General features: G+C 38.5%; 1 protein-coding gene across 1 annotated transcript in view; it reads right to left on the bottom strand.

Annotated features, from left to right (window-relative positions):
* LOC134657000 (putative metabolite transport protein HI_1104) overlaps nucleotides 1-22187 on the bottom strand; it is a 78335-nt gene that overhangs the window by 21410 nt on the left and 34738 nt on the right. Inside the window, exons 2-3 of the mRNA XM_063512566.1 lie at nucleotides 9354-9469; nucleotides 451-580 (exon numbers count right to left, since the gene is read on the bottom strand). Coding sequence (XP_063368636.1) covers nucleotides 451-580; nucleotides 9354-9462 — 239 coding nt within the window. The 5' untranslated portion in view covers nucleotides 9463-9469. The remainder of the gene's footprint in view (nucleotides 1-450; nucleotides 581-9353; nucleotides 9470-22187) is intronic.

Genomic DNA, 22187 nt, shown 5'->3' with positions numbered 1-22187 from the left:
TTTTGACCAGCTAAACTTCAACACCATAACCGGAATTTTTCTCCACTATATTTAATTTACAATAGCCCCTACGCCTGTTGGGACCGATTTTCGGGTATCTATTTGTACCCGTGAATGGGTTCTAGCAGGTGTATTCCATAACAGCAAACTTCACCAAAGGGCCTCTACGTGTTGGATGTCTATCCCCAACGCCTATCAAATGACCGGGATGCATATACCCGTGAGTTTAGAAAAGATAGTTTATTATTCAAGTACCTAGGCATATTACAATGCGCTTATGAACGTCAAATACTTAAAGCTAAATTGTTGACGATTGCATTATCATTTGATTCGCTGGCTATTTGAAAAGTGACTCGTAGCAGCTTTTATTTATAGCCCAACGCTTTCCTTGGCCATCTTGTGAGGGGCTTTGACTAATTAAAAATCTAAGTTAAAGAAACCTTTACTTACATTTCACTGGAGTTGACTTTCTCGCAGATGACGGGTAGTTGCGCGTATGTGAGATGCGTGTGTATAGTGTTGAGCATGCACGCCTTGTCGCCGTAGTGAAGGTCGTTCGCTGTCACTTTTGATGTGGTTCCTGAAGGAAAGATAAGTACATCATTAGAAACATCTACAAGATATATCGTAAATATCTGGAGACTGAGGCAAAATGTTGTTATTTTTGGAGTTAGGAGAGATAATAGGTAGAAAGCTTTTGTAATCTATATAGCGATAAGACATGCGTCTTACACCGATTGCAACGGGAGGTCGCAATTCGTAGATTCGTACCACGGCCTGTACCACCAGTTCGCAAATTGCGGGCATTTTTCTGTCACTCTAATTATGCTTTCATTGGAGTATAAGAGAAAGATCCCCGCGATTTACGAATTTCGGTATTCGCGGTAGCCCCCCAGGCACGTGTTGGGAACATTCCTTCGAAAACGCTTTTCCTCCAGTCTTTTCGGTGAATAATTATATTAAGACCTAGTTATCCCTCAGATATCAGTCAGGCTTTCGTAAAAACGAATGAAAAATGGCAAAATGGCAGAGACCACTATATTTAGTTACTTTATGATATTACCTAACCCAATAGGGTATTTGACTGTATTTAAAATAAATTATTTTACACGATGCATGAAATGAAGCACCAGAAGATTAATAGAAACGCGTAGACAGCAGTTATTTTTAGACACAATTTCTATTTTAAAACCCGTATAAAACTATAAAGAGTAGGTAATTTGATTGTGACGTCACATTCTAGTGTTACATATAAATTTCATAGTAGCAAAATCGTTTTGACAATTCGAAAAAAGAAACTGATTTGACTAGTGAAAATACCCAATACAGACTTCACGAAAAACCTAACCAACTTCACGGTAGCTTTACGTAACTATTTACATCAACAATGACAAGACTTCAGTCGCGAAACCAACTTTTTGTAATCTATGTTAATGATTACCGAAATACGTTAAATAATTAACTCGGGCAAAAAGCGGAACATTTGGTGCTTTTTGTTTAATTACTAGGTTCGAGGCCGTTCAATGTCGAGGTTGGCACGCAAAAAGTCACTGGCCTATTCGAACGAGTGTTCATCAGAATGATACCTGAATGATTTCATTCAGTTTGCATCGCTCGCGCCAATACATGTACAGTCGACTACAAAGAGATGTATCCACTTTTTCACCTTATTGCATTGTAATAAAGTGAAAAGGTGGATACATCTCTTTGTAGTCGACCCTACAGATGTAGTGCATAATTGTTTTTCATCGCATTTTCTCGGAATCGTTCGTATTTGTCATGCTACTCCAGTCAACCTCAGTACTTTTTGTACCGAGACTGACTGAAATAGCAAGACACGTTCTTACCGTTTCCGTGAAAATACGATGGAAAATCTGGGGGCACGGCAGTGTCCCCGCCAAGTCGAGCGCGAAGCAAACACTGCCGTAACATCCTTTACTGGAACCATTTCGCCGCATTTTCAGGCCCCTATTTGAGAACCTCTGGATAAGACCAGAACGCAGAAATTTTCGTCATCCAGTAAGCTATAATCACATACTTAAAATCCAAAATTTTAAGTCTGTAGGTCATTTAGTTCCGAAGTTAAGCGAAAGCAAAGTTTCGCATTTATGACACTCATTCATTCACTCATGATCATCATGAGTATGGAAATGCATTGTACCGCGTATATTGAATAGATTTCCAAATGAATTATTAAGCTCATTAGAAGATCGAACATGTGGGCAAGCTAGATACATTATAAAGAAACACATGCTTAAAATAAGAGAACAATCGAATCCCTATCTTGTAACAATATAATAAAGATGTAATAGTAGTGTATAATTAATTCTATATGACTACCTAGACTCCTTAACTCAAAAAATCTTTTTAATTTAAGATTAGTAGTTAAGTTTTGTAAATATGCATGCTTATTTTATGAAATAAACAGATTAAATTTTTAAAATTTTTTTTTTTTTTTTTTAAATAGAATTAGTACTTCCCATAAACTCAGAGAGCTGAAATTTTGTACAGAGTTAGGGTTTAATGGCCACATAAAGGGTAAACCTGAAAATATTGCAATATCAGTCACGTTTTAAAGATCTAAGAACTGCATAAGTAAGTTTGTAATCCCATATAAAGATATGATATTACAAAGTTACTGTTGCAGTTCCTACAAATATGTAGTAGGTAAAGTAAAGGTACACTACGATGTACGATGTGAGTATGAATGAAGATACGTTTAGTTATGACATGTGTATACATAGTATGGGTATGAGTACCCGAAAAGAAGGACTGCCAACAAAAAGAGGAGATCCCATCAAAAACATTACATGTAAAAAGGTGCAAGTCTCGCAACGCTTTTACTACAAAAAAGTTTTGAGATGTAATGTGAAACCAAGTCGGTTATTTTAATCAGTGCCAGGGGGTGTTAAAACCAGTTATCAATAAGATATCTTTAATTTGTAATACATATAATGACTTGGCAATCGCACATAACTTTACTCGTACCGTACTCGTAAATATGTGTAATGCTCAAACTGCAATTAGCGCTAGCTAATGTTCAATTAGAATTATTTTTAATAGGTGATAATGATCCTTTTGTCATTATGCAGCCGTGCGATGGCCAAGTCATTATACGTATTACAAATTAAAGATATCTTATTGATACGGTTTTAACATCCCCTGGTACTGATTAAAATAACCGACTTGGTTTCACATTACATCTCAAAACTTTTTTGTAGTAAAAGCGTTGCGAGACTTGCACCTTTTTACATGTAATGTTTTTGATGGGATAATTATTGACTACATTCTGTAGGTCTCTTCTTCCTCGCGTTGTCCCGGCATTTTGCCACGGCTCATGGGAGCCTGGGGTCCGCTTGGCAACTAATCCCAGTAATTGGCGTGGGCACTAGTTTTTACGAAAGCGACTGCCAACTGACCTTCCAACCCAGAGGGTAAACTAGGCCCTTATTGGGATTAGTCCGGTTTCCTCACGATGTTTTCCTTCACTGAAAAGCGACTGGTAAATATCAAATGATATTTCATACATAAGTTCCGAAAAACTCATTGGTACGAGCCGGGGTTCGAACCCGCGACCTCCGGATTGCAAGTCGCACGCTCTTATATACCGCTAGGCCACCAGCGTTACATTCTGTAGGTACCTAAGCTACGGATAAGTAAGTAGTAGTAGTATAGTAAACTCTTTATTGTAGCAAAATACATATTATATATTAACATACAATTAGTAAGAAGTACAAAGGCGAACTTATCCCTTTGAGAGATCTCTTCCAGTTACCCTTTGAGTAGATGAGAGGAGATAGTAACGTGAAAAGAGGATGACAAATGCAGCAAAACGTACAACAAGGTACCTGAACGACATCATGTAGATGTCATTCAGAGGGCCTATCGCGAACCACGTTGCCTCCCTGTCACACTTACGTACGAATTTACAAGTGCGGCAGAGAGGCAACACGTTGAACGTGGTTCGCGGTTTGTATTCATGTTACGTTCGAATCGGCCTGTCATGGCGTGCGCATGTCAGTGATTGATAGGGCTACTGTGTTGCGTTATGTTATTACTTATGATATAATCGGTTGATGTATATCTTAAACGTTTGCAGATATTATGTTACTCTATGTCTTAATTTACTGTTTGGTGCATAGTAATTCTGGGTGATGAGATTAAAATACATATATGTATATACGACTTTCGTAATTCGGTAAAGGAGATAAGCATAGTTAGGTACATAATTATTTACTTTTTAACCGAGCTCTAAATAAAGTGTCATTCAATAGAACTTGCTAACTATGTAAACAAAAGTTACTAGTAATTTGGCATTCAGTGTCAATTTTAGTATGGCGGTTTGTTTACATAGTTAGCAAGTTCTATTGAATGACATTTTATTTTATTTTATTTATTTCGATAAAGTCGAAGCGACTGCTGCCGATGCCGGCCTAGCCAAGGTGACGATCGCTTGCGCTTTGCCATCGAATCGCTTTTTTTTATGTTTCAAATCTTGAGCTCCCATATTTTCCTAAGAGCCGGGTTTTTAAATAGAGTCTGTTCGGAAAGAGAAGCCCATCAAAAAAATTACATGTAAAAAGGTGCAAGTCTCGCAACGCTTCTACTACAGGACAGGTTATTTTAATCAGTTAAAACCGTATCAATAAGATATCTTTAATTTGTAATACGTATAATGACTGGCCCTTAAGTAAATAGACCGGTTTTAAAGTAATGAGCACCTGTTATTTTTTGTTATCAATAAAAACATATCCGCCAGCCTACACAGCCTCAAAGTATACAGAAATCGCTAGAGAACCTACTAGTAGAGAACATAGGTGAATAATTATCACAGTCATATATGTTAATCAATTTGAACTTCAGTCTCCTACAACCAATAAATAATTTTACCGTGCGGCGTACTTCCAAAAACACTAAATAAAATAAATTAATAAATGTTACAGCCGTGACGTGTGACGGAAGACAGGGGAGGCTTGAATCGGGGGCCAGTTATAGACTTATCGAACATGACTAATTCAACAACGTCGCCCCATCCATTGACATAGATATCTAGGGACTGGCTTTACGGGCAATAAAAATGAGGCATGACAGGGGCCAGTACAGCGGTGTGAAATCGCTACAACGAGATTGGTTGATGAGTTCGCAATGTTCGCATCACGCGCGCGATTGTTTGACGAGTTCGCATTACGCGCGCTATTGGTCGCAACTAGTTGCGTTAGACTGCACGATTGGCTGGAATTCGTGAGTAACACCGCTGAATTAGTACGATTTTTAGTGTACCATTAGCCCGTCCTTAGATATTATACGTCAATGGCCCCACCCGGCCGTCCGATACTATTATAAACTCATAATGAACTTAGCATTTCTCGGCTAACCCAGTCATGACCGCAGTGTGACCGCTCTCTAGTCACGTGCTGTTTGTAAACAAACATACGAGTGCGAGCGTGTGTGACGCAACACCACCGCAATAAGTTGACGAGACGAGAGCTTTCACTTTTCACGGAGATGTACGAATTGTATGAGTTTAGAAATTAACGAGGTGTGTTATGCATAGTTGCCTAATTAGGTACTATTTTTCCTAGTTGCAATTAAATGCAACTGCATGTTTTGAGTAAATGGGCTAATATAGTATATTTAGCGTTGGTTTATTTTTTGCACTATCAAGAATTTTATGTTTAGGCACAAAAATGCGGAATTAGAAATATTAGCAATTATTGAAATATATTCCGATATTTTTCAATAATGTCATAAAATAGTATTTTAAATGGAATGCTTACTTATGCCAATATAAGCTATATAAAAGCAATTAACTAAACATAAGGAAGTGACAACATGATACGCAATTCCAAAATAATTAAACTAAGACTGTGGGAAGTAAATGCAAATTTAGACACTAATTTAATTATGATACATGACCGTAGGTTTAATTGGGTGCTAAAATATGACCTTGACGAAGCATTGACCGTTTAACAGTCCCGTTTGTAGTTGTATGGGCTGCTAGTGTCACATACACCAATTGTATTCTGTTGGTTGCTTGACATAATGATAACTCACAATATAGCCGAAATTAAACACTTTATTGATAACTAACTATAAAAGCGCGACATTATGAATGATAGTGCAAATGAGGACACGCGTGATAGGTTCTAATGCTGAACGTGTACTGACTCGTATTATATTGCTTTACGCAATTGTAAGTAATTTCGCTGAGATGGCAATGTGCGGTATGTGGACCGTACAGTAGTTGACTGCACCCCTAGCACATGATTGGCGTGACAGTATCTTGCGACGAGATGACTCCTCGTCTTTTACTATGTTAATAAAAGAGGGACGAGTAGTCTATCTCGCCGCGAGATACTGTCGCGCCAATCATGTGCTAGCCCGGCTGAGCATTATCGAAGGTCTCCGTTTCAGCTTAGCCAAAAATGCTTTCGTATGTCCGGATGTTCTCCTCTGCAGGTCGCATTTCTCAACCGATTCTTGTAAAATTTTGTGAGCAGGTTCGGTCGCTAGGTATTTTTAGGGTTCCGTAGCCAAATGGCAAAAAACGGAACCCTTATAGATTCGTCATGTCTGTCTGTCTGTCTGTCTGTCTGTCCGTCTGTCTGTCCGTCCGTATGTCACAGCCACTTTTCTCCGAAACTATAAGAACTATACTGTTGAAACTTGGTAAGTAGATGTATTCTGTGAACCGCATTAAGATTTTCACACAAAAATAGAAAAAAAACAATAAATTTTTGGGGTTCCCCATACTTCGAACCACGGAAGAAAGAAAGAGCGCGCCGCGCTCTAAGGGGAAACGGCATGTGCCTGGATTAGTATGGGAACCTATGTCGCCAACACGCTGTCACAAAAATTGGCCATATTTTCTTATTTCGAAAGGGATTATGAACCCTCACCCATCACAATAATTAGAACCTTACAGTAAAGAAAATTATGTCGAAATTGCACAACGATTTTTATTTATTGTAAATAGTCATTTATGCTCTATCCCTTTTACACTTGCATGGCTTTTCCAAGAGTGAATGCGATAGGATAAAATATTCGACTATGACGTTGACATATGCGATAGGGATGTGCATGATTCGGTGTGATATCGATAAACGCTTATTAATAATTAGTGTAAGTACACGTAAACTACTCAGTTTTTTATATACTATATTTTCTGGCGAAGATTAGGTTACCTACTTACTTTTTAATAAAAAAATGCTCATATTGAAAGTAATCAAGCCACCAACTACGAATATAACTGTAAGCGAGTACCAATATATTAAAAACTGTTTAACCCTAGTCACAGGGCGGACACGCCATACATCAAAAATGATTTGCGTTTATATGTGTGCGCGGCACGTCTGTACACGCGTCAATGTGCATGTATGGGTAAGTCGCTTTACTGAGAGGACGCCAGAAGTCCGCCAGATTCATGTCTAGGCCAGTCGCGGGGCGAGGTAATGCGAGTCGGGGCGGGGCGGTGCGTGGCCGTTCTGTATGATAATACTATTACTTATACTGTGCCTCAGCACACCCCGCGTGATGTCCGCGTCCTCAGTTACGTGCTACACGTCGCTCAACCATCATCTTCCTTCTTCCTAGCGTTGTTCCGGCTATTTGCCACGGCCCGTGAGCCGACCTGCGTTACGGAGCCTGGGGTCTGCTTGGAAACTTATCACAAGAATTGGCGTAGGCACTCATTTTTAAGAAAGAGACTGTCATCTGACCTTCCAACTTCGAGAGGAGACTTTACACTAAAGCCCTATTCGAACAATGAGATACGTCAAATACTAAATATTGAAACGATATGGTAACAAGTGTCGGTGACGTTTCTTCAAACAAACACGTCACTTTTGACGCTGACAGATCCGATCCATATCGTTTCAATATCTAGTATTTGGCGCATCTCATTGTGCGAATACGAATGTAAGCCTTATTGGAAATAGTTCGGTTTCCTCACGATGTTTCTCTTCACCATACATAACTTCCGAAAAAAAAGGCCCGAAACATGTCGCCAATAGCGACTAAAAATTCAAGTGAGTGAAACCGTTGTCGTATACACAACTTGCGAAAAACTCGTACGAGGCGGGATTTGAACCCATGACTTCCGAACTCGTACTCTTACTCTTACCGCTAGACTACTAACGCTACGTAATGCATGCCACTCGATAAATATAGAAAATACGCCTTCCACAAAAAGTAAAATAAAATATTAAGAACATGTATCAACATAAACAAAACGAACTGTGTATTTATACAAACATCGAAATCGATAACTTTTTGATATGGTCCTCGCACTGTGGCCGAATAGCGCACCCGTACATGACTTTTACGCTAAGTAGATATCAACCTTATCTCATTTATATAAATTTGATTTTTGTACTAAACAATCCAAAAATCCTTGCGGAAACCGAAAATGTAAAAAAGATTGAAATATTACATGAAATAATACTTGCCGATGATATGAAATGCCTCCATGTCTAATATTTTTTGTCCCGCTAGTGTTTTTACACTCCAAAATGGAGCAGCACGGCATATTGGTAATTATTTGTAATTTTAACTGGAATCGTTTTCACATCTGACATCTCATAAGCGCCATACTGAACTGACAACGACTGACAGTAGCCTGCGGTGAAGTTTAGTGCAGCTAATCCTAATGATGCCACACGCTATACACGTACGTTTCGCTTCTATTACTTCTTTGTTTTGTGCTTCGAACTGAAACTCAAAATTTTTTTTTTTCATCAAACCCATACGTGTGGGGTATCTATGGATAGGTCTTCAAAAATGATATTGAGGTTTCTAATATCATTTTTTTCTAAACTGAATAGTTTGCGCGAGAGGCACTTCCAAAGTGGTAAAATGTGTGTCCCCCCCTGTAACTTCTAAAATAAGAGAATGATAAAACTAAAAAAAATATATGATGTATATTACCATGTAAACTTCCACCGAAAATTGGTTTGAACGAGATCTAGTAAGTAGTTTTTTTTTATACGTCATAAATCGCCTAAATACGGAACCCTTCATGGGCGAGTCCGACTCGCACTTGGCCGCTTTTTTAAGCTTATGAAGAATTCTCGCGAAGTCTAAATTACAGATCATGTTGAAGATTTTCAATGGTAACTACTAATTTATTTCACTGTAAAGTGTAGGTAATTCAATGGAACTCGCTGAATATGTAAACAAACCAACATACTGAAATTGTCTCTGAATATCAATTTACTAGCGACTTTTGTTTACATAGTTAGCAAGTTCCATAGAATGACACTTCACCTAGGTAGAGTGTATGTATGGGCCCAATACAATCCACGACTCTTCTCTTTCCGCACAGACTCTACAAGGCCCAGAGTTAGTTGACTCACCAATAAGGTAATGTCCGAGCTCTCCGAGTATGTAGCCTACGGACACCAGCCCCAGCACGTACCACTTGTAGTACGGACGGAGCTTCGCCCAAATACCGCCGCGAAACATTTTCAATCTGGAACAACAGAAAATTAAGTTAGCAAGATATTAATTAAAAATAGTGTCCGATCGAAACATGTTTTTTTGTCGAAACCGAAACCGAAAGTTCGGTTTTGGCTCTAGTTTCGGCCGAAACCGAAACTATTGTAAACTTATTAAAATCGTTAAAAAAATGTCATTAAACCGCTTTTATACACATGTTAAAACTGCGTCGACCGTCCAGTGGCGAGCTCATTAGGGGAATTGTGTTTTCTAATAAACCAATTAATTTCTGTATACATAAATATTGTTGTCCTACTTGCTTCCCAACTTTTGGCCTGTTGTCACATAGTTTAGTTTCATAGTACGAAGTACCATAATTTCGTAAGTTTCGGCCCGGCCGAAAGGTTTGGCCGTTTTTTAGCCGAAACCGACCCTACGGCCGAAACATGACTTTATGGCCGAAACTGGCCGAAACCAAAACCGAAACCAAATCTTCGGTTGGACACTAATTAAAATGTAGGTACTCAGCAGATCATCAGACTCATAAAGAAGGAATATTTCAAAAGGAAAACTCCCGGCCCAAGGCGAGGTTTGAAATCGCGGTATTTATATTTCCCTTTATTCTAAAAATAAGTAAGATTTTCGTATGTTTTTGTTTTTACTAAAAACCTAATAAATAATAGAAATCATGACAATGAACCGATCTTATCTTTAAAAAATCCATTATATCCTCATTAATACCTTATGAAATCTTTATTTCAGGCAACTAGTGGCCCATACATAAATACCTTAAAACTAGCATATTATACATATTATAAAAATATAAACTAAATACTAAATATCATACGCAACCCCGCAGTGTCAGGGAGCCGGCCGCGGAACCGCCGAAAATTAACACGCTTCGGCCAAAACTCCTCCTTGGTGAAGGTCGCTAGATGTTCAGTCGGAACGCTCACCACAAACGAATATGGCTTAAGCTTCCCATTCACACTCCTACCTTGTAGTCCGCCTCGCAGGACTACGGCGTAGGATATAGCTCACACACCCTCCTACGTTGTAGTACGCCTTGCAGGACTACGGAGCAAGAAATAGCTCACACACGGTACTGTTTTGCCGTCCATCACCAGTACTGCTTCGTTTCTCACAAGTGTCGGTCTACTTACTCTTGAAAATGTTACGTGCAATTTAAAAAAAAGAAAATAGCTCTTCTGCTATGTATTTTCTTGTTATTGGATAAAAACAAAAAAGAGTGTGGAAAAAGAAACTGCTAAAAATTCGCCAGAGAGCGTCATATTTCTTAAGTAGGTATTGGTAATAATTGTTGCAATGCCTATTCCTCCATTGTTTGTTGGAGTGATTGGGTGATTTCTGGTCCCAAAAACAGCGATTTTCTTTATAAATTTCAAAAAAATGGCGCGCACTGTTGTCATACGTCAAACACGGTAGTCCGCAACGTAGGACGACAACCCACACACAATCCTACGCGGTGGACTACAGCGGTGGGCGGGGCTTGCAGGATTTGTAGGACCCAAGAGGCATCCTACTTGGGTTTGTAGGACGGCACGTAGTCCGCAACCCTCATACACAATCCTGCCCAACGAGGCGGACTACGAGGGGGACTACAAGGTAGGACTGTGAATGGGGGGCTTTATGCCAGTTATCTATGCCACGGAAAATTCACACGCTCCATTCAACTTTGATCAGTAAATATTTGACATCAGGCAGATATTGAGCTGGACAGTGTAAAAAGGCTCTAACCACGTTGCGTGCAAGGAGTTGACTGACGTTATTGATTGCCTATTGTTATTTCGCTATGGAACCCACTTGTCCAGTTCAGATTTGCATCGCACCGTTTTTAATATGCCCTTTGACCTCAGCTGACGTGATCAATGGTGATTTTAATCGACCTTAAAAACCTGAGACCTTAAAAAGGTCCTCAATTCATCAGGATTTTATTTTCTCTAAGACAGATGGACTTTAGTTCTAATGTAAACTATCACGATTTCTGCACATCTTTATTTACGAAAACAGGACTCGCGAAAAATTGACGACCGATCTGGACCCACTAGGCCAATAATTGACCCTGCCTGTGACGCCGATGGTCCTGGGTTCGAATCCCGGTCAGGGCATTTATTTGTATGATGAACTGAAATATTTGTTCCTGAGTCATGGGTGTTTTCTATGTATATAAGTATGTAAGTATATTTATCTATATGTATAAGTATGTATATCGTCGCCTAGCACCCATAGTACAAGCTTTGCTTAGTTTGGGGCTAGGTTGATCTGTGTAAGAACTGTAAGATGTCCCCTAGTATTCATTTATTTATTTTAATTAAGTTCTAAAATTACCTCCGACATTAATGTTTATTTTCTATGAAAATATGACATTTATAATGACACTCCTTCACTTTCGTTCAAGTCGGTGCATAGTTAGCATAGACGGACTCTAAAGGGCCCACTGATTAACAGTCCGCCGGACGATATCGGCCTGTCAGTTGTTCGGAACTGACAACTTTTTTGTTCTAACTGACAGGCCGATATCGTAAGGGGCCCGTAAAGGGGCCCACCCTTTAAAGTAAGTTTCAATTCAATGTTAAGTGAATTTGATAATTGGTCACAAAACAAGGCCTGTTAGTCAGAACATAAAAAGCTAGTTAACTTGAAGTTCGCCTTGCTCATGTAATTAAGAGCCATTTTATTATTTACTAACCATGTCACGAACATAGTTGTAAAAGTGTCAACTTGGGGGCCATACATAAGAACTATGTTTGTAGTATATCGAGCCCGATTCAGAATTAACAAACCTGTTACGGTTTTGATCTTATTTTGACACGACCTTGAAGATTGCCCACACAGGCCCCGTACCAGTGTTGGCCGAAAGTTAATGCAAATTGAAAATGCTGGCCATTAACCATTATAAATTGAATCGTAAACTATAATCGTCCGATACGGTTTAAGGTTCAATTTATAATGGTTAATGGCCAACATTTTCAATTCGCATTAACTTTCGGCCAACACTGCCCCGTACTACGGGGCCCGTAGACAGCATGCCAATAGCTCCGTAGCGAACTAAACGCAACTGTCACTGTCACACTAATATGGAAGAGTGATAAAGAAACACTAAGCGATTCGATGGGGAAGCGATAGCGATTGTCACCTTGGCTGCGGCGCCTGATTGGTGCATGCAAAATGATGCTTGAGATGCGGGCCAATCACCAGGACGGTCGTCAAGGTCGTATCAAAACCGTAACAAGTCGTGAAATCTGAATCGGGCTAGTGATCGCATATCGCATATAAACGAAACGACATTAATGCTTAAAATATGTAAAGAAGCGGAATAAGTGGTTTTTTAATTGTTCTGTGGCTCAGGCCCCGTAGCCCGTAGCCCGTAGACAACATGCCAGTCGCTAACGCTTCGTAGCGACCGAAACGCAACTGTCACTGTCACACAAATATGGAAGAGTCACAAGCCCCCTCCAGACACCCCCCCCCCCACAAGCCCCCCCTAGACTGTGAAGGGGGCTACAGAGAGTCAAAGCCATTCGATGGCGAAGCGTTAGCGCTTGGCATGTTGTCTACGGGGCCATTATTTGCAAAGATAACTAATTTATTAGCTATTAACTGGCAATTAGTATTTTAATAATGATTAACAAGTTGTTAATATGAATTGTAAATGAGCTACCTATAATTGTATAATATATTCTAGTCGTAGTTTGGCATTAGTTTATTCAAAAATCTAGTTAAACAGATTTGGCAATTATGGTAGGTATCTTTCCCACGGCAAATCAGTACCGTACCGTATACGTTTATGGCTCATTTAGAACAATACTTATAAAATGTCACAGCGATAAGATACAAAATGACATTTTTGGTTGAAGAAATGTTACTTTTGACAATGACAGATCAGTATCCTATCGCTGGGACATCTGTTATATATATATGTAATATTATAAGCGTTGTTAGAATTGGGCCATTGCTTGTTAGTGCCTTAACGTTAAGGACAACTAGGAATAAAAAACAAGCAACAACAGTTTCACTCCGGGAGTGCCGATAGAAGTGAAAACTCGCCTCACTGACGCCCGGTAACACGATACATACGTTTAGCGCAGGTATTCTATTTATTTATTATATATCATACTCAAATAAGGTCACACTTTTTCATTGATATGTTTATTTACATACTGCCATGATAACGTCAAATTATTTGAACATAGGTAAAGAGTCTTGAAAAGGAGTCCGCAACATAAATTTCAAGTAACATTGGGTTTTTCTTTATTGATTTAAATGCCATCTAAATTATGAGTGGCCATCTAAACCTTACGCCTCTTACGGTCACGTGATCGCCTTACGCCCCTTGCGGTCACGTGATCGCCTTACGCGGTCTCGAGTTTATCATTTTTTCCCCACCTCAAAAAGTGCCCAGCGCCGCTAAAGAAGTTTTCACTTTAAAAATTAGCCAATCCATAAAAACAGCACGATTCCACCAACATGAGTGACCCAAATGTGAAGTTACAATGACATAATTAAATGCATTTGTCGTTCTGTGTCGCTATTGTGTTGTCACACTGTGTATTAGAGGACACAGGTGTGATTCACAAGTCGCTACGCTTGTTTTTTGAACAACTTATGTCAAACAAGCATATGGTCCATCTGATAGTACCTATACGGTTACAAAAGCTTACTCTAGTGTTAAGACAAAAGTGGAGTACCCGCGCTTTTTCATACAAACGTAGTCCTCATTTTCCTCTCTGGATATTAACATTATTGAAAATGTTTTGACACAATTTTTTGTATATCAACCGCAGCTATGCCCCGTTTGATTTTTTTCGATTTTTTAATTATAATATTTAAGAGTATTTAAAATTTTGTATCTCAATTGTAGGCGTAGCTCAATTGGTTAAGAACAACGCACGGATTGCGGAGGTTGCGAGTTCAAGTCCTGCCGGAAGCGTAACTTTATCCATTTTTTCCTTCAATATAAAATTCACGAGAGTCGGTTGAAAAATACGACCTCCGAAACATCCGGGGAAACACGAAATAATTTTGGCTCAAAATGAAACGGACACCTTCGTTTCCGCTCGGTCAATCAAGGATCAACTTATGTAAGTTAATAACGTAAGTTAACACAGTGCCTTGTGAATAGATATGGAGGTTATGTTATGAGTTATGAAACGTCCGATGATGTGAAATAATAGTAATTTTCGATACAAGTGCGAAAAAGAGGAAATTCGAAACGAGCGGCGATAAATTAAAACACGACCGAAGGGAGTGTTTGAAATCGACACGAGTTGCGAATTACCTATTCGCACGTGTATCGAACAACGTTTTACAGTACATATGGCACTTTAAAGTTTCGACATACGCACGAAAAGTGCTATTTTACGCACTAGTGCGGAAAAGTAGCCCCATATGTACTGTAATATCAATTAATGGCGACTTGGCCGTAAAGTGCTTCCGGATGAAGATAAGTATCTTATTGAAAGAAAACCCTTCAGTTCCTGAAATTTAAGTATCTTTAGTTATTTATTTTAAGATTGGTTTTACTTATTTTTAGATTTAGTTTTTAAGTTTTATAGGTTAATGTTTTTGTATGTTTACTGAAAATAAATTACTTTGTATGTAAAAAAAAGTATCTTTACTTAAATTCAAGCATCGTTAAGGTAGTAAGTAGTTAATAATTAAAAGTAACTGGGGATAATATCCATGGCGACTACGTTTGTATGGAGATGCGACCGTCCCCTTATTGTGTGGTAATTTTTTTAAATTATCCAATAATAATAGATTATTTCTTTCGTTCCACTTGAACACCATTTTATTACTTTTACGTTATCTTTGTCGTATACCCGCAGGATTCGAGTAAAATATGCAAAATCCGAATGAAAGTTCACAGTGTAAACTCTTCATTTTTTGTTCATTCGGAGTGCGAGTGAAAGATGCCGAATGAAAATATCCAACACCGTTGGATTGTTTCACTAATGAATTCATTTTCACTTTTTGTTCATTTTGTGTTCAGACGTGTTACTTTGAGTGAAAGATGAACAATGAAACTAGAAATAGAACAAAAAATGAACCGTCTGATCCCACCTTTAAGAACAGGCTTGTTTATGTACAGCAAGGATTTAATCCTTGAACTTGCAATGTCGCGGCTGAGCTCTCACGGCCCTGCTACGATTACACTATAAATATCGCTTCCTAGTTCTGAATTTTATGGTTTTTATCATAATTGAGGTCGTGACTTGCTACGCAACAATTATTGTCGTAGATAATTAATGGCATTTGATTGGTTAACATCAGGATATGCAAATGTGGGTGGAAGAGTCGTTTATGGTGTATTATAAAGTAATAAAATGGGGCATTATCTATGAAAAGGGACCTTATCGTCGATGGCGCTTACGCCGCACAGCGTCGCGCGGCATTGTATTTATATCGGAGCATCGTTAATAATGGCGTAAGTGCCATCGACAATTTGGTCCCTTTTCATAGATAACGTCACAAATAAGGTAGAGCGAGGAGAAGAGGATCATGATATTTAAACCGTTTGTATTTATATCACTACATAGTATAAAACAAAGTCGCTTCCCGCTGTCTGTCCCTATATGTATGATTAGATCTTTAAAACTACGCAACGGAGTTTGATGCGGTTTTTTTTAATAGATAGAGTGATTAAAGAGGAAGGTTTATGTATAATTTGTTACCCTTGCGAAGCCGGGGCGCGTCGCTAGTTAAAATATATTATTGTATTGATATGAGCGCGCTCAAATTGACCGTAAGTCTTTCTACCCCGCAATGTTAGTTATCAGGCAATTTTTTTAGTGTGACCCGATTGCATTTTGCTCGTCCTTGTCCGTACATGTATTAGCGCGAGCGAGACGCACGATAACTAATTAACACAATTCAAATAACATTCTGATGGCAGTGTACGTTCGAAGGTCAATTGACCTGTATGAGTATTTATTAATGTAGTAAGCGCCACTTGCATCCCACTATCCCGGAGTTATCCAGTTAAACCTGGAGTTACCATGGTTACCAGTACAATTTGACACTGGGTTAACCGTTTAACGGGTTTATTAGATATAGCATAGCAACACTGAGTGTTCGCTCTCTATGGTCGATTACGCCATGCTTTCGACATGTACCTAAATCTTGTCCTGTTACTTAATTATTTTAAATAAATAATACTTGAAGTTAAAACCGTTGTTCATCATTAAATGAGAACCTAACATGGTGTCAGAAGTAATTCGAAAAATAAATCATGTCGGACGACGAGTCGAAGAAGTCTAAGAAAGAAAAAACTACGCGTCCTGAGCCGAAATCGAACAATGGCGGACATAGCGGATCAGAAAAGCCTAAGTTATTGGCAGGGTCACTCGCAACGCTGGATTTGCGAAATACCAACATGCCAATTACCTGGAAAAATTGGATCACGCAATTGAAGATTTATCTCCGTGCCAACGGCTTGGAAAATGAATCAAATAGTCGAAAAGTCGCCATCTTGCTTCACTTCATCGGCACAGAGGCACTAATAGTTTTCTATTCATTTAACTTGGATATTGACACAGTAACATTTGACGAACTGGTCAACAAATTCACTAAACATTTCACGCCACAAGTTAATGTCACAATGGAAAGGCACAAATTGTTCAACAGACGCCAAGGTGCAGAAGAGTCGATAGACGACTACGCCACTGACCTAAGAAATATAGGGAGACAGTGCGAGTTCGATTCACTAGAAGACAGCCTCCTCCGCGATGTCTTCAGTTGGAACCTTCACACGAAGAATCAGCATATCAAAGAACATATTCTCATGAAGAAGCCCGTGAAGCTAAATGATGCCATAGAACTAGCAAGATCTATAGAAACATCGAAGCTACAAGCCAAGACGCTAGAGACGCCGAACTTCGTCGGCAGAGTCCAGTCAAGATCAGCGAAGCCAGCCAGCAGCAAGTCGCCTAGCAACAACAGAGCTACCAGACCAAGACCAGCCAGATCGCCGAGCAGTTCCAGTACCACTACCTGCGGTCGCTGCGGTCAGATACATCGATTCAAGTGCCCGGCAAGAGGAGTTAAGTGTAAGAAGTGTGGGAAGTATAACCACTTCGCTTCGGTCTGCAGAAATACACAGGTTCAACAAGTTGTTGTTAACTCTGAGGTAACTGACAATCTTTTCTTCGGGTCCATTCGTATTAACAATGTATCATCAGATAAATCCTGGAAAGCTACTTTTACAGTCAATAATGTAGATGTAAGTCTTTTGCTGGACACAGGCGCAGATGCTAATCTTTTGACATTAAATACATTTAATAGACTCAATCTTGCACCTGATGTCTTGTCGAAAAACAATAATAATTTGACAAATTATAATAGCGATGCTATACCTAGTATAGGTCAATGTACTCTTCCAATTTTCCATAACAATGTCAACTATGATATAACTTTTTATGTTGTAGACGTCGACGGGCAAGACATTTTAGGAAGAGATTCTTGCACAGCTATGAAGCTAGTAAAACGGGTCCATTCTGTTTCAATTAATACTCAGGACAAAGACTTTCTGTCTGAGTATAGTGATCTTTTCAAAGGCTTGGGTTGCCTGAAAAACTTCACGTGTGATTTAAAACTAAAACCTGATGTCATTCCTACCTGTGATCCATGTCGTCGAGTCCCATTCCAACTTAGAGCTCAGTTAAAGGCAGAGCTGGATGAGATGGAAAAAGAAGGAATTATCTGCCGCGTTGACGAGCCTACAGAATGGGTAAGCTCGCTTGTTCTTACAACAAAGAAGAATGGTAAGTTACGTCTTTGCATAGACCCGAGAAAGCTCAATAAGGCAATTCGGAGGTCCCACTACCAATTTCCAACGGTGGATGAAATCAAGTCAGACCTGGCGGGTGCAAAATTCTTCACCACGCTGGATGCCAACAAAGGATTCTGGATGCTGCCACTGTCTGAAGCAGCTTCCAGGCTCTGCACATTCATCACACCATTCGGTAGGTACTCTTTTACACGGTTACCCTTCGGAATCAATGCAGCTCCGGAGATCTTTCACCGTGAAATGGTAAAAAGGTTTGACGACATCAAGAATGTAAAAATAATGATGGATGATTTTCTCATCTATGGCAAGACTATTGAGGAACATAACGAGACTCTAAAAAAGGTCTTAGAAAGAGCTCGTGAAATAAATATTAAATTTAACAAAGAAAAATGTGTCATATGTGTTCCTGAAGTTAAGTACTTGGGACATATTTTCGGTAAGGAAGGTGTAAAGGTAGATCCAGCCAAGATTAAAGCCATCTGTGACCTGCCCAGTCCTGCATGCGTTAATGATCTTCAAAGGTTCATGGGTATGGTTAACTACCTCAGTCCATTCATTCCTAATTTGTCCAAAGAAAATAGTCTTCTAAGAACTTTGTTATCAAAAGAAACAGAATGGTCCTGGTTAAGTCAGCACGAGGCTGAGTTTAATAGTATTAAGAAACTTATATGTAGCGCCCCAGTGCTCACATACTATGATCAAACCAAGGTACTGACCATGTCAGTTGACGCATCAAAGGATGCTCTCGGTGCTGTTTTACTTCATTCCGAACAACCAATAGCATATGCATCTGCCTCACTAACTAAATGTCAACAAAATTATTCTCAAATAGAAAAAGAGGCTATGGCTATTCTATTTGGTTGTACTAAATTCCACCAGTACATATATGGTAGGACAGTCACAGTAGAAACAGACCATAAGCCATTGATCACATTGTTTAAAAAAGCTTTGTATGATGTTCCTGCTAGACTGCAGAGAATTATGCTTCGTCTTCAGCCATATGAGCTTAATGTGATATATAAACCAGGTCGTTATCTATATATTGCAGATACTTTATCTCGAGCTGCCCTAAAAGAAACAACTCTTTCAGACCTCGAGAAGGACATAGATTTACATGTCAATTTCATCATGTCCAATTTGTCTGCTAGTCCAGAAAAAATAGAAAAAATAAAAGAAGAGACATGTAAGTCTAGTACCTTGTCTCAAATTGTAAAATATTGTCAACATGGGTGGCCGGAACACAGACGGTCTATAAGTCAAGAATTAAAGCCCTACTTCTCATTGAAAGACAAGTTAAGTGTAATTGATAATATTCTCTTTATGTCAGACAAAATTGTAATTCCAGAGCCACTAAGAGAAAATATTATAAATTTGACACATGAGGGCCATCAAGGTATTAACAGCTGCATTCGGCTAGCTAAGACCACTGTGTATTGGCCAAACATGGCAAATGATATAGAAAAAGTCATTAACCAATGTCATACATGCCTTACTTACCGTAGAGGTAATACAAAGGAGCCAATTCTACATCATGATTATAAGCTTTTGCCTTGGAACAAAGTCGGTATTGATATTTTTGAATTTGACAATGAAAAATACCTTCTTGTAGTAGACTACTTTTCTAAGAATGTTGAACTTGCTCTTTTGAATACAGGCTCAACTGCTAACAGGATTATTACTCACTTGAAATCAATTTTTGCCCGTCATGGCATACCTGAATTTATGATGTCGGATAATGGTCCACCTTTTAATTCTGTAGAATTTCAAACTTTTGCTAAAGATTGGCACATTAAACATAGTACTTCCAGTCCCTACTTAAGCAGGTCTAATGGTATGGCTGAACGAGCTATTGGCACAATCAAACTAATGCTAAAGAAATGTAAGGCTGACAACACAGACCCATATCTCGCTTTACTTTTATATAGAAACACTCCAAAAAAGATAGGATATTCACCCGCACAGCTATCTATGTCTAGAAGCTTGCGAACCAAGATTCCAGTCTCTGATTCACAGTTGTCACCTGCATTAGTCGACAATAGTCTGCTTAAAGTAAAGATAGAAAAACAAAGGTCTTATACATCTCTTTATTACAACAATCATGCAACATCTTTGCCAGAAGTTCAGAAAGGTGATAAAGTGTATTTTAAACATAAGCCAAATAGCATCTGGATCCCAGGTATGATCTCAGAAGCCAGTAGTGAACCACGTAGCTTCACTATACAATCCCCGCAGGGTGAGTTCCGTAGAAGTCGTCAGCATATTCTTAAACCTGTTCCTCCTGCGCCTGAGATGATACCTGAAAATAAGAATTCTAGTATTAATAGTGAACCTAAAAGAACGCGCTCTGGTAGGGAGGTGAAAACGCCAGCACGTTATTTAGAATAGGTTTTATAGTTTTTCTACAAGCTAGAACGTAAACGTAACTGTCAGTTTCTAGGTTACTTTCTTTCATTATGACAAGCTGTCATAGCTGTCAGTCAAGATGCGTTTTGTTTCTCCATTGTCGTTTTACTAGACAGATACGTTCCGTTCCACTTAATATTTTAAGAGATAAATTAAAATGTTACTTACCTTACTTAGATCCTAAGATCGTAGTCTTCTCTTCAAAAAAGGGAAGATATTAGATATAGCATAGCAACACTGAGTGTTCGCTCTCTATGGTCGATTACGCCATGCTTTCGACATGTACCTAAATCTTGTCCTGTTACTTAATTATTTTAAATAAATAATACTTGAAGTTAAAACCGTTGTTCATCATTAAATGAGAACCTAACAGGGTTAACCTCGGGTCAGTAGGATGGTACAAGTGGCCCTAAGATGAATACTGTGAGTTCTATGTTACAAGCCATTTCTAATATTTGTAACTGGGAATAGTTTTGGTTGTTTAAATTTAAGTTTTCTTAATGTTTAGTCGGTTGGTTTTAATTTAGTAAGTATTAATATACAGGGTGATTCAGGAGATGTGATCAGGATCAAGCCTACGCATACAGTAAGTAATAAACAACTGTTTCGTACCTGTATTTGTGAGATTAACTTTAATTTATTTTACACTGTTTAAAAAAAGTTTTAATTTATTTACGACATTTATGGTCACCCTCTTTGTTTTATCCATAACAAGTGCCAAATTCAATGTCATCGGAGACTGGTTACTTTTGAAAAATCGTATCTCACTCAAGTGTGACATTTCATTTTCTTCATACTCGAAGTGCTGTCATAATGGTTAAAAAGGTTTTATCTTTGTTAATTAAATGTTGTAGGGTATCCATGATAGTAGATAATTAAATTTGTTCTTACCAAAAAGTATAACAACAGAAAAAAAGCGTGATTGTTTTACTTAAATATTGTGGTGAACGATTCTACTACATTTACTGATTGTGTAGGCTTAGTCCTGCTCACGTCTCATGAATCACCCTGTATATTTATAATACAACTTGGTTTTATACTAATTTTATTTCGTCGGGTGACAAGTAAAAGTCACTAACTAACATCATTGAAGTTATTGGACAATAAACCGTGTTACAAGTGTAATAAAATGCATTGTTACTTTAATTTTTTGATATTACTTAGTGACTTTTACTTGTCACCCGACGATTTTATTTTATTATTTTTATACTAGTTTTTGTTCACGACTTCGTTTATGTAAAAAAAAATTTAGTTAGGCTGCCTAAAACTATCCTAACAATTTTAACACCACTTCCTATTATATGAAAGTCATATAATAAACATATTAAAACAGGTCACTCACGATGGCGCAACATGTTTTGCTACATAACGAGGAGCTTCAACGGGAGCACGCGCACTTTAACACACCCTAATAATTTGCAATAGCGCAAAAAGTAATAATGAGCACAGACTAACCTTCTCAAACCAACTGCACTCTCTGACCCACAAAACAAATACTGACCAAACACAAGACATAACCTATAATATATAATATAAAAGA

The sequence above is a fragment of the Cydia amplana genome, chromosome 19, assembly GCF_948474715.1.
Source record: "Cydia amplana chromosome 19, ilCydAmpl1.1, whole genome shotgun sequence".
Lineage (NCBI taxonomy): Eukaryota > Metazoa > Arthropoda > Insecta > Lepidoptera > Tortricidae > Cydia > Cydia amplana.
The sequence above is the reverse complement of the archived record's forward strand: the minus strand, read 5'-3'. Positions and strand labels throughout refer to the sequence as shown.